The following is an 11,124-nucleotide window of genomic DNA, read 5'->3' as shown; positions in this document are numbered from 1 at the left end:
ACTTTAAGTTCCTGCCACAGTCCTAGATCAGTCATTCCCCTCTGCTTTGCTATCTAACTTTTCCTAAATGCTACCCGCTTTGCTACATTTTCAGCTCCAAATTTTGCTATCAATTTATTTCTGACACGTTCATCATCTTTTTGCAATTCCAAATCATCCTCTCGGCTCCATACAGGGTACCCATCCAAGCGCTGCCCTGTCTGCAGAAAGTACAAAGTAGTCTCCACTTCACCAGTGTTTTTCAGAAGGGCCTGTGTAACAGTGAACAGGTCCATGCCAAACTTCTCCATGAAGTGCTGCATAGTTTTTACTACTTCTCCCACCACATTGGAGGAAGAAGTGCTTGTTGGTCTTTCTTCCCTTTGTAATTGAGTGTCAGGAAGCACAGCGTCCTCCAGTCTAGTTTTCAAAACAGATGCTGTTTCTCCTGCGGATTTTCCCTCTCCATCTTGTGCAGAAAGTTCTTCTGAAATGTCTGAAGTGTCACTTCCTGACTAAAAGTAAGAGAAGTGGAGTCATCAGTTAGACATGTCATTTTCTGGCAAGCTCCTTTTATCACTGCTACCCAACCACCTTCCACTGTGACTCTACAGTATATTAAAAAAACCCTCAGAAATTACTAGGCATAGTAAAATTCAGTGACTCAAGTGAAGCTGTATGCGTTAACAAGGATATACAAGATGACAGAAAAGCATGAAATATAAGGGAGAATTTGAACAAACTATGTATAAAAGGCAAAAGTAAATGTTAATGCAACTGCAGGAATATTTTATGCCTAAAGTGAAAGGATGAATTCCATTTGCCAATATTGCTTTTAATGTGACAACACTGTCACAAGAATTTCCTCAAGTTAACTCGGGGAGGAAATCAAACTAAGAAAATACACCGCAGCAAGGCACCATTCATCATAAGCCACGTAGTTCATAGCTCACATGAAGCTCCCACTTAGCCATAGCAGAAGGGGTGTCACGGTGCAAAGTCATTTAAGATGGGAATTATGAGTTATTGTGCCATTTGTGACAACCAGGAAAAACTACTCCGAGCAGCTCGCTCAGTGGCACTGCGGCATGCAGAAGCAGCTGCAGCAAATGCTACTCCCCGCGAGGGCCCTGGACGCTTACCTCCGTGCTTTCAAACTCCCGATTAGCGGCCTCGAAAAGACCCGTGCTTTGTGCGGGCTCCTCCATCTGCTGGGGCTCTGCGGGAACACGCGGGCATCGACTGCCGGGCTGCAGCGGGGCCCAGGGCCACCGCCGCCCCCCCATCAACCTCCCCTCACCCCAGGCGTCCCCGTCCCCAGCCGGTCTGCCCTCCCACCGCCAAGCCCCGCCGGCTATCCCCAGCTCACCCCCGTACAACGGCCGCAGGTACCGCAGGTAGCGGTCGCGCATAGCCTGCCAGCTGTGCCGCGTCAGGCCGCCTCGTTCCAGCTCCTTCCAGAACGCCCGGCCGCTCACCCGCGCCTCGCCCCGCCCGCGCACCGCCCGCACCAGCGCTGCGTCCTCCGCCTCCGTGAAGGCGAGGCGACCGCGCGGCGACGTGGCGGGCGGCGCGGGCGGCGCGGCGGGCAGCCGGAAGGGCTCCAGTGGTAGCCGCTGGTTGCGCTCCACGCACTCCGTCACGTACTCGGTGGAGACAGCCCCGCCGGGCGCTGCCTCGCCGGGCTGCGCCAGGAGCACGGCTCCTGGCTCCTGCACACGGCACAGCCGCCCACCGCCCGCCAGCACCAGGGGCGCCAAGCGCAGCTTGGCCTGCCCGGGCCGCACGTAGAACCGCATCGGGCTCCCGTCGTCCCACAAAAACAGCGACCGCGACCGCACCAGTGCCTCGCCCCCGTGTTCCGCCATCGCCGCGGTGGGCGCGCAGGCGCGGGAGCACCGGAAGGGCCGGCTGGAGCTGGGAAGATGGCGGCGGCAGCAGCAGAGCGCGCGTGCGAGGCAGTGGAGACCGAGTCGCGTCTCAGCAAAAAGTGAGGGTGGGCGGGCAGGTGGAGCCGGGCCGCGCCGGGCTGGGGAGGCGAGGCGAATGTCCGGCTGACCCGGTGCGTGTCTCCCCCAAGTGATCCGTCGTGAGCGCGCCATGCTGAGCCCTGCCGCTGCGCGTCTCCGCGGCTGGGCCTGGAGGGCCGCGCCCGCACTCCAATGGCGCCAGGCACTCCATGACCAAAGCAGGTCGGTGCTTTGCGGTCTGGCTGGGCCCGCCTCTTTCCTCATGAAGTCCGACCGGCGGAGTCGGGAGTCGCGAGCCGCGGGATGAACCGCGGCGCTTGTTGGTCGTGGGGGAGCTGACTTTTTTCAGTGGAGATTTTGCCTTGTTGCACTTACATGCTATGTGGGGTTACTACGCTCTTATGTCCGCAGTGGCCTGCGGAAGGTCCTTGGGCACGTAGGCACGCATCCTCAAGGTCTGTTTAGGTAATGTTTAATTCAGTTTTAACTTTCTTTGAGTATTTGTATCTCATAGGAGACGAACTGAAAATGTTCAAAGAATAAAATACTTAAACAGCTTAAGGATGATTTTGATGCTTGGGCAGGGTAAGAGAAGTGACAGGGTTGTTGGTACAGTTAAGCTTTTGGGAGAATCCTACTAAGTGTTTCCCTGTAGAAGTATCAGAGTACCTGCAGCATCTGTTTTCCGTCTCTTTTGCAGTGAGCTGAAGAGACGTTTAAAGGCTGAGAGAAAAACAGCTGAAAAAGAGGCAAAGCAGAAAGAGCAAAGTGAAAAGCATTCAAATAAGCCTTCTTTGACTTCTGACTCTGAGAATAACGTTGGTGCTGATGAGGAAAGCTTGGATCCAAATGTGAGCGTCTGGCCTCATGCTTGTTACTGTTCTGAGAATAAATGTTATTGATTTACATTTGGTTTTTTACTCAGGGGAAACTAAATGGTTAAAAGGGGAGAGACCTACGTATTCCTACATAAGGGCAGCTGTGTTTTAGTTTATAACCTGTAAAATATTTTCAGTTTCTAACAAAATCATTTGGTTTTGTTTGTTTCTGGGGACAGCAATACTACAAGATCCGTAGCCATGCAGTCCAGCAGCTGAAGGGCACCAGTGAAGATCCCTATCCCCACAAATTCCATGTAGACTTATCTCTCTCGGATTTTATAGAGAAGTACAGTCACCTGCAGCCAGGAGATCACCTGACAGACGTTACAGTGAGAGTGGCAGGTAAAGGCTTATCTGGGATTCAGAGAAATGGTCTGTTGCTTAGCTAAGCCAAGTCTTAGCTGCTTTTCATGTTGGGGTGGTCTCTTTTTTAATTTTGCTGATCCCCTGTTACTTGGTCATGAAGTCTGTAGCAGTGTTAGACTATTCAGGACACGTCTTTTCAGACTGAGTGGACCTGTGGAACATCCGTTACAACTACAAGATCAGATTGTGATATGGGCTTCAGGACCCAAAGTTCATATGGTCTTTTGTGCACTGGTACTAATTTTTAACTGCTTCTCTTTTGTGGTTAGCGATTAGTTCACAGCTGATGATCCTGTGGCTTTTGCCCTTGTATCCTTTCTGCTAGGGACTCTTTTCCTGATGGCCTGCATACTTTGATATTTAGGTCGAATCCATGCAAAGCGTGCCTCTGGAGGGAAGCTGATTTTCTATGATCTTCGTGGGGAAGGAGTCAAGTTGCAGGTCATGGCAAATTCCAGGTAAGTAGAGGTATTCCCAGTGACATTCTAAACAGAACTGTAGTCTTAGGCCTGTTTGGGCATTCTGTTTCTTCATCTCCTTAGGCTATTCATCTATGGGTTGACTTAGGCAGCCAGGTAATGTTTTGCTTAGAATGTTGTGGCTGGCTTCCCTGCTAGAAGAATCCTTTTTTAAAGGATTTGGTCTGGGGATAGACTAGCAGGGCAGTTTGGAATGTTGAATTTTTAAACAAAACTGCTTACCTTGGTTTTGTAATTACAGGCTCTACAAATCCGAGGAAGAGTATTTCCGTATTAATAACAAGCTGCGTCGTGGGGACATTATTGGTGTAGAGGGGAATCCTGGGAAAACAAAGAAAGGGGAACTGAGTATTATTCCTTATGAAATAACTCTATTGTCTCCATGCCTGCACATGTTGCCTCATCTTCACTTTGGCCTCAAAGATAAGGTACTTGTCATACCCGTCACTCTTGGAGGCAATTTGACAGATAGATAGGTCTGAATGGATGACCTTTCATATCCGCTGATGGTATCAGTCAACAAAGGAATATTAGTTTTGTTTTGGTATTTTTTCCTTTGGCAGCAAGTTTTGTCTAGCTTGCTCTAAAGATATTTGTTCTTTTCAGGAAACTAGGTATCGTCAGAGATACTTGGATTTAATTCTTAATGATTATGTGCGGCAGAAATTTATAACCCGTGCAAAGATCATTACATACATTCGGAGCTTTCTAGATGAGATGGGCTTCCTTGAGGTAAGGCTTCATTGTTTATTTCTCTCTGCATACTGAATGTGTTTAGAGCTTCTCAGCTTCAAGGATGCTTTATGTTCAGGCTTATGTGCAAAATATTTACAGAAGTGAGAATAATTACCTCAGCATGGTGTGTTTTATCAGTTTAATGTAATGAGAGCCATTCCTTTCCTCTCTTTTTAAAGTTAAGACTATTCTTCAGTTCGTGAGGTTATGACTAAGGAAACTTTTATCAAGTTAGATCTTCAAACCACTGCTGTCCTTTCCTTATTTCAGTAAATTAAGGTGGAAATACCATAACAAATGGTGTTTTGTCTCTGGAGGTAAATGCAGGTTTTATTTCCTGTAAGCAAAATTGGTTTTATCTTTAGATCTATTGTGGAGCAGCATATGAGAAAATAATACCAGCTCTGCTCTCTATTGCATCCAGATTCTTGGTTGTACTTTACAGTTAGCAAAAAGATTAGAACTTTATGTAGTTTATTTACAAGAATTTGTTAACTGAATCTTTCATTAGATCAGGTTGCTCAAAGCCCCATCCAACCTGACCTTTAATGTTTCCAGGGATGGGGCATCCACAGCTTCTCTGGGCAAACTGTTCCAGTGCCTCACCACCCTCATTGTAAAACATTTCTTCCTTATGCCCAATCTAAATCTACCTTTTTTCAGTTTAAAACCATTGCCCCTTGTCCTGTCACTATAGACCTTGGTAAAAAGTCTCTCTGTGCCTTTCTTGTAAGCCCCCTTTATATATTGAAAGTCTGCAAGAAGGTCTTCTCGCAGCCTTCTCTTCTCTAGGCTGAACCATCCCAACTCTCTCAGCCTTTCCTCATGAGAGAGGTGTTCCAGTCACTTGACCATTTCCATGCCCTCCTCTGGACCCTCTCTAACAGATCCCCCTCTTTCTTATACTGGGGACCCCAGAGCTAGATGCAGTGCTCCAGGTGGGGCCTCAGGAGAGCAGAGTAGAGGGGGAGAATCACCTCACTTGACCTGCTGGTCACGCTGCTTCTGATGCAGCCCAGGATACAATTTGCTTTCTGGGCTGCAAGTGCGTATTGCTGGCTCATGTCCAATTTTTCATGCACCAATATCCCCAAGTCTTCTGCAGGGCTGCTCTCAATCCATTCATTCTCCAGGCTGTACTGATAACGGGGAATCGCCCTGACCCAGGTGCATGAGCTTGCACTTGGCCTTGTTGAACTTCATTTTCTGCAATGTAGAGAGAGGATTTTGTGACAATGCTACAGCCCAGTTCCTGGCTTTGATAACATGAACCCAGCAGGTTCACATTTATAGTATATATGAATGATTCTTGATAGCAGCAAATAGTTTAAGTAATTTGTCTTTACTGACTGCATGGGAGAAGTGTTGTTTAGTTCGGAATTGGTTTTTTTTATTTTGGAATTTCAAACAATAAATGAAATACACATTTTTTCATCAAAGCTAGCTGTGGTTTGTTTGCTTAATCTACAGAGTTCTACTTTGGAAACAGATTAGACAAAAGTAGAGCATTGAGGTAGGAGTCTGGAAATATTTATGCCACTGTTAAATTTTTTTTGTTACTGTTTTACAGATTGAAACTCCTATGATGAATATAATTCCAGGTGGAGCTGTGGCAAAACCTTTTATCACGTACCATAATGAACTGGATATGAATTTATATATGAGAATTGCTCCAGAGCTTTACCATAAGGTAAAATACAAGCCCTTCATGACTAAGCCTGTATTCTCCAGACTGCTGTGATCTTATTCTAAAAAAGTAAATAAAGTTAAAATGAAGATTATTCTTGAAGAAAGGTGGACTCATTGGTTTGGAGGAAACAAAATGTATCTTGAATGAGATTTGTAAGGTCATGTTGCAGTTGTGTGTGTTTGAGCTCTCTTTAGTTCTTTTGAAAAAATTAGTGTGTTTACAAGAATTTCCTTTTGTTTAGATGTTGGTGGTTGGAGGCATGGACAGAGTGTATGAAATTGGGCGTCAGTTCCGGAATGAAGGAATTGATTTAACTCACAACCCTGAGTTTACAACTTGTGAATTCTATATGGCTTATGCGGACTACCATGACTTGATGGAAATTACAGAGAAGTTGCTTTCAGGTGATGTATGCAAAATTACTTAAAAAAAATCTCCAGAAGAATTGTATATTATGTGGCATACTCTTCTTCTAAACTTCAGGTTCCTTTTGTAGGGATGGTGAAACATATTACTGGAAGTTACAAGATCACTTACCATCCAGATGGTCAAGATGGACAGGCCTATGAGATAGATTTTACCCCTCCCTTTCAGCGAATCAGCCTGGTGTATGATCTGGAAAAGGTCCTAGGAGTGAAATTTCCATCAGCTGAGTGTTTTGAAACTGAAGGTTAGATGCTGAGTATGGGTGTCCTATAATTGTTCCTTAACAGAAAGAGGGCAAAAGGTCTTGAGTTCTCAGCCTGCAGTCTGTCAGCTGCTTTTCTGAGGTGGTGCTAACACATGGGATTGCTTTTCTCTGGTTTTGTCTGTTACCTAAGAGTCCAGAAAGAAGCCTTCATGCCTTGCAGTCTTTCGCAAGACCCAACTCTTTTGCCTCTTTGAGTATATGTGATGCTGTATATTCAAGAGGCATGATCTGTGGAGTTCTTCATCTGTTGAAGAGACCCAGCTTTTTATTTCTTATTTCTTCTATGCAGTTGAGTCTTTCCATGCCTGTGATTATAGGTTAGGAGTCTGATTATTTTGGGCTTTCTTCAAAATGTGTGTATGTGCTATTTTATTCCTGGAATCAAGTCATAAGGAAGCAAGTTCATACACTTTTTAGTGATTTTTGTTGTACAATTCTCACGCGCCCCCCCCCCCCCCCCCCCCAATAATGTCCAGCAGTCATGTGGGGTTGTGCTTAGCTGTAGTCAAGTTTCTGAAATACAACTTATATTTTAGTGTAAATTGATAAAAAACAAATGCTCTTTTTGTAGATTGACATTTAAGCTCATGTTTTCCATGATGTATACCATTAAGATCTTACAAATCATTCTGGACGTGTTGAAGCATGCAGAAAGAAAAAAAAAAAGTGGTTGCCAGTATGGCTTTTCTAATTTTTGTTTACAACAATTTCAGAAACTCGCAGGTTCTTTGATGACCTTTGTGCAGAGAGAAATGTTGAGTGTCCGCCTCCCAGGACAACAGCCAGGCTTCTTGACAAAGTAAGTAAAGGTGGTAGATTTTAATCCTAATGTCTTTGAGGATCTATCTGTATCAAAAGAAGTCTCTTCAGAGCAAAGTTTAGCTGCATCTGGGAAAATATGCTGAAGTGCACTTCAGCTATTTCTGTATCACAGTGAGAAAACTTGCTGTGACAAAAATTTTTTTGTGTTGTCTACACCAAAATGTAGTTTACTGATGCCTGCTTAATGCAAGCACTAGAGGATTTTAGTTTGATAACGGGTCTCTTATGCTTAAACCAGGTCTGCTTTATCTTATGTCAGATTTGTCTGTGAGATTTGTGCATTTGTACCTTACCAAACTGATAGGCTTACCATATAGTTCTTTTATCAACTGTATCAAGCCTTTTCCTTTGTACCTAAAATACTGCCTGATCACTGTTTTTTCTGCTGCTTTTCCTACTGGTCTTTGTTGTAATGGCCAAATTGAATTACGTTGTTATTTTTCATACAGTTTTTGCTATGTCATTTTTCTTATCAAACTTGGACATGCACACGTTAATGAAGATATTAATGCGATCAGGAATTATTAGTTGGGAAACTTTTCAGTTTTATGGTACTTTCTTCAGTAGTGAAGAGAGGGAAGTAGGATGTTTGGGGAAGGCAGTGCTAGGAAAGTGATACTGTACTCTACATAATTATTTTGCTTTCGTTTTCCCAGTTAGTTGGTGAATTCCTGGAAGTCACTTGTATCAACCCTACATTCATCTGTGATCACCCACAGATCATGAGTCCTCTAGCCAAATGGTAAGAGTATGAGAAATGGTCAGTGTGTAACTCTTTTAGACCCTCTACTCCTACTTTATTAAAAAGAAAGAAGAAAAAAAAAAAAAGTCACATATCTGAAAACAGATTTTGATGTTATATACTAGTTTGAAGTCTGACTCCAGCCAAGATAAACGTTTCCCGAGTTGTAAAACTCGTCATCCACGGAAGAGATGTGCTGATGCTTAGTAGTTTGAAGTTTTGACAGCTGTTACTGCTAAGCGTGGGCAATCCTCCTAAAGTGACATACGTGCTCTTTGCTTGTGTAAAGATGCTTATTTTAAGGTATGGTTGTTTTGTCATCTTCACGTAGGCATCGCTCTCATCAGGGACTAACAGAACGCTTTGAACTCTTTGTAATGAAGAAGGAAGTGTGCAATGCCTACACAGAACTTAATGATCCTTTCCGGCAGCGGCAGCTTTTTGAGGATCAGGCCAAGGTATGGTGTCTTGCTGTGATAGTGAATCAATGATACAGGCACGTAAGCAAAGAATATTTCCTGTGTCTATTCCAAATCTGTCATTAGTCCTTACAGTTGAAAAGAGTTGTTACTACTTTTGAGCGAGTGTTTCTCACTCAAATTAAAGTCTGTCATTAAAACTTAATTCCTTTTAAGGGAACCCTGCTCTCTAAGGTAAACAAGTCCAAACACTGTTGTGCGTTAGTTTTTTTAGTAGTACAACTTTGTTTTGGAATATCTTTCCTCTTACTCTACCTGAAGTACTAATCTGAAAAAAAGCAAATGTGCAAGTGTTTTCTCTGTCTTGCTTAGGGTAAAAGTTATTTTTCCGCAATTAAGCATTTAGGTAGCCATACAACATTGTACTTCTAGGTTCTTAAATTTTTGTGTCCGGTAAGAGTTTGAATGGTAAGAAATAGCCTAATTTCTTGAACTCAGTTATGACTGTTTTAAATTGGCTCACAGAATAGAGCTGCAGACTGAAAATTATTAGGCCTGCAAATTTATAGTACTAGGTTTCTCTAGTTCTCTAGAAAGGAGTGACTGAAACTGATTTTTGTTATTAATTAGGTATACACATCCATGAATGCCTGCATGCACACACACGATTGAGGTCAGAGTTCCTGTTCTTCCTACTCTAATGGCTTCACAGTGCCTGAAAGGATGAAACAATTGTCAAAACCAGGAAAACAGACTTATGTTAACTAACTTACTTGATAATAAATTTCAAAATGTTCCTGTCAGAATGAATAATATTACAGATTTCCTTCACCTTTGGTCTGTTGTATATATGTCTGGTGCAGCTGTGTCTCATGATTATAGCTTTGCAGACATATGATTATATATATTGAATGAAAATTTGCCTAAACATTTAAAGTTAAGGGGGAGGTTGAGATGAAGGATGGCAGTCTGCATTTCAGGACTTCAGACTCAGGCAGAAAAGTTTTCTTTAACAGTCTTTTGCAAAGTCTTCCTTGAAACTGTGTGAACAAAAGTGTTTGTTGTTGTTTCAACACTTACACTTGGCATTTTCTAAATTTGAGAGGGTTGGCTAGTCTGCATTTTTATTACGACTTTCAGCACTTGGAGGCTGCCAAGCTCAGATGCATTAGTTAACATCTCAGTGTAGGGTTTTTTAACCTTTCTACTTGAGGGGGAAAAAAGCAACCCCTAAACTTTGTTTCGTGGAGCGACTACCGATGATTCAAACAATTATGCTGCTTAGTTGCTCTGCAAACATTAAAGGGGGGGTTGTGAGAAGCCTTCGAAAGCAATTTATTCCACTGCCATCTGCTGCCATATGGCCCTGGAGATTGCTTTTACTAAAGCGAAGGGCCTGGGCCTGTGTCTAGAAAGGAAACTGACAGATCAGAAAGGATTTGAGCCTAGAGCTATTTTGGACGCACCTGTACAAGTGATCTCCACAGTTCTCCAGGTGCTGAGATTCCTTCGTCTGTTACTCACTTGTGCAGCCTATAGGGCTTTGATGTTGTCAGTTAAATGGCTCCTACAAATACCAGTATTTCTCCTTTTTGGTAGGGGTTAGCGGAAGTGCTATCTAGTTCTGTACAACCCACCTTTTACTGTTAATTTTTTCATTTAGGCAAAAGCTGCAGGTGATGATGAAGCCATGTTTATTGATGAAAACTTCTGTACCGCACTGGAGTATGGCCTTCCTCCTACAGCTGGCTGGGGCATGGGAATTGATCGCTTTACCATGTTTCTTACGGATTCCAGTAACATCAAGGTAAATGTTAGATATGGCAGTGCCTACTGGTAGCTTTGTCAGAGAACATGGAATGAGATTCAGCAAAGCAGGCCACCTCTCTAACGAAACAAGAACAGCGTAGCCGTTTGAGAAAGAATTCCACCTCCGAACAGCTTTGCTTTGGGGCACTCGTTTAGCGATCTCTGCCGAGCGCGCAGCCGCGGCGAGTCTCGGCCCGCCCAGCGCCGTATGCACCTTGCTCTGAGGAGGGCGCCGGGAAGCTGGGCCGAGGGCCGCTCTCGCGAGACTTGCGCACGGGGTCTTGCTCCCCAGGCCGGGGGGTGGGGGGGGTGGCGGCACTGCCGCCTGCTGACGGTGTCCCTTTTCGCAGGAGGTGCTTCTCTTCCCTGCCATGAAACCAGAGGACAACAAGAAAGAGGCGCAGCCCGACCAGCCTGCCGAAGGCACCTCTGTATGAACCGCGGGGCGGTGCGGACCGTGAATAAACGCAGCGTTTTCTGTCGCCCGTCTCTGTGTTTCTGTGTGCGCCTGCGCAGAAGCCGCTGTTCCCGGCGGACCCCG

General features: G+C 44.5%; 2 protein-coding genes across 6 annotated transcripts; one reads left to right on the top strand and one right to left on the bottom strand.

Annotated features, from left to right (window-relative positions):
* Positions 1–53: 53 nt before the first annotated feature.
* TERF2IP (TERF2 interacting protein) lies at positions 54–1,847 on the bottom strand. The gene is made up of 3 exons (XM_075765982.1): positions 1,349–1,847; positions 1,122–1,198; positions 54–494 (listed from the first exon to the last, which is right to left on the bottom strand). Exons 1-3 carry the CDS (start codon positions 1,845–1,847, stop codon positions 54–56), a joined length of 1,017 nt encoding a protein of 338 aa, XP_075622097.1.
* Positions 1,602–11,065, top strand: KARS1 (lysyl-tRNA synthetase 1). Of its 5 annotated transcripts, none has more exons than XM_075765228.1 (14): positions 1,602–2,171; positions 2,650–2,800; positions 3,007–3,172; positions 3,561–3,654; positions 3,917–4,103; positions 4,282–4,407; positions 5,981–6,100; positions 6,342–6,504; positions 6,597–6,770; positions 7,505–7,590; positions 8,270–8,355; positions 8,687–8,813; positions 10,438–10,581; positions 10,934–11,065. In XM_075765228.1, exons 1-14 carry the CDS (start codon positions 2,080–2,082, stop codon positions 11,018–11,020), a joined length of 1,803 nt encoding a protein of 600 aa, XP_075621343.1. In that variant the 5' UTR covers positions 1,602–2,079; the 3' UTR covers positions 11,021–11,065. The 5 variants fall into 5 exon arrangements, with proteins under 5 accessions (XP_075621343.1, XP_075621344.1, XP_075621345.1 ...); XM_075765229.1 differs by having other exon boundaries at positions 1,604–1,969; XM_075765231.1 differs by having other exon boundaries at positions 2,023–2,041.
* Positions 11,066–11,124: the final 59 nt, after the last annotated feature.

This window comes from Balearica regulorum, chromosome 13 (genome assembly GCF_011004875.1).
Source record: "Balearica regulorum gibbericeps isolate bBalReg1 chromosome 13, bBalReg1.pri, whole genome shotgun sequence".
Classification (NCBI taxonomy): domain Eukaryota; kingdom Metazoa; phylum Chordata; class Aves; order Gruiformes; family Gruidae; genus Balearica; species Balearica regulorum.
The sequence above is the reverse complement of the archived record's forward strand: the minus strand, read 5'-3'. Positions and strand labels throughout refer to the sequence as shown.

Excerpts from the sequence above, each read along its gene's own strand:
- TERF2IP (XM_075765982.1), bottom strand. The coding sequence starts at position 1,847 with ATGGCGGAACACGGGGGCGAGGCACTGGTGCGGTCGCGGTCGCTGTTT. Across the intron at positions 1,199-1,348 it reads CCTGCGGCCGTTGTACGGGG|AGCCCCAGCAGATGGAGGAG; the intron begins GTGAGCTGGGGA and ends GTGTTCCCGCAG. Across the intron at positions 495-1,121 it reads GGGAGTTTGAAAGCACGGAG|TCAGGAAGTGACACTTCAGA; the intron begins GTAAGCGTCCAG and ends TCTTACTTTTAG.
- KARS1 (XM_075765228.1), top strand. The coding sequence starts at position 2,080 with ATGCTGAGCCCTGCCGCTGCGCGTCTCCGCGGCTGGGCCTGGAGGGCC. Across the intron at positions 2,172-2,649 it reads GCACTCCATGACCAAAGCAG|TGAGCTGAAGAGACGTTTAA; the intron begins GTCGGTGCTTTG and ends TCTCTTTTGCAG. Across the intron at positions 6,771-7,504 it reads TGAGTGTTTTGAAACTGAAG|AAACTCGCAGGTTCTTTGAT; the intron begins GTTAGATGCTGA and ends CAACAATTTCAG.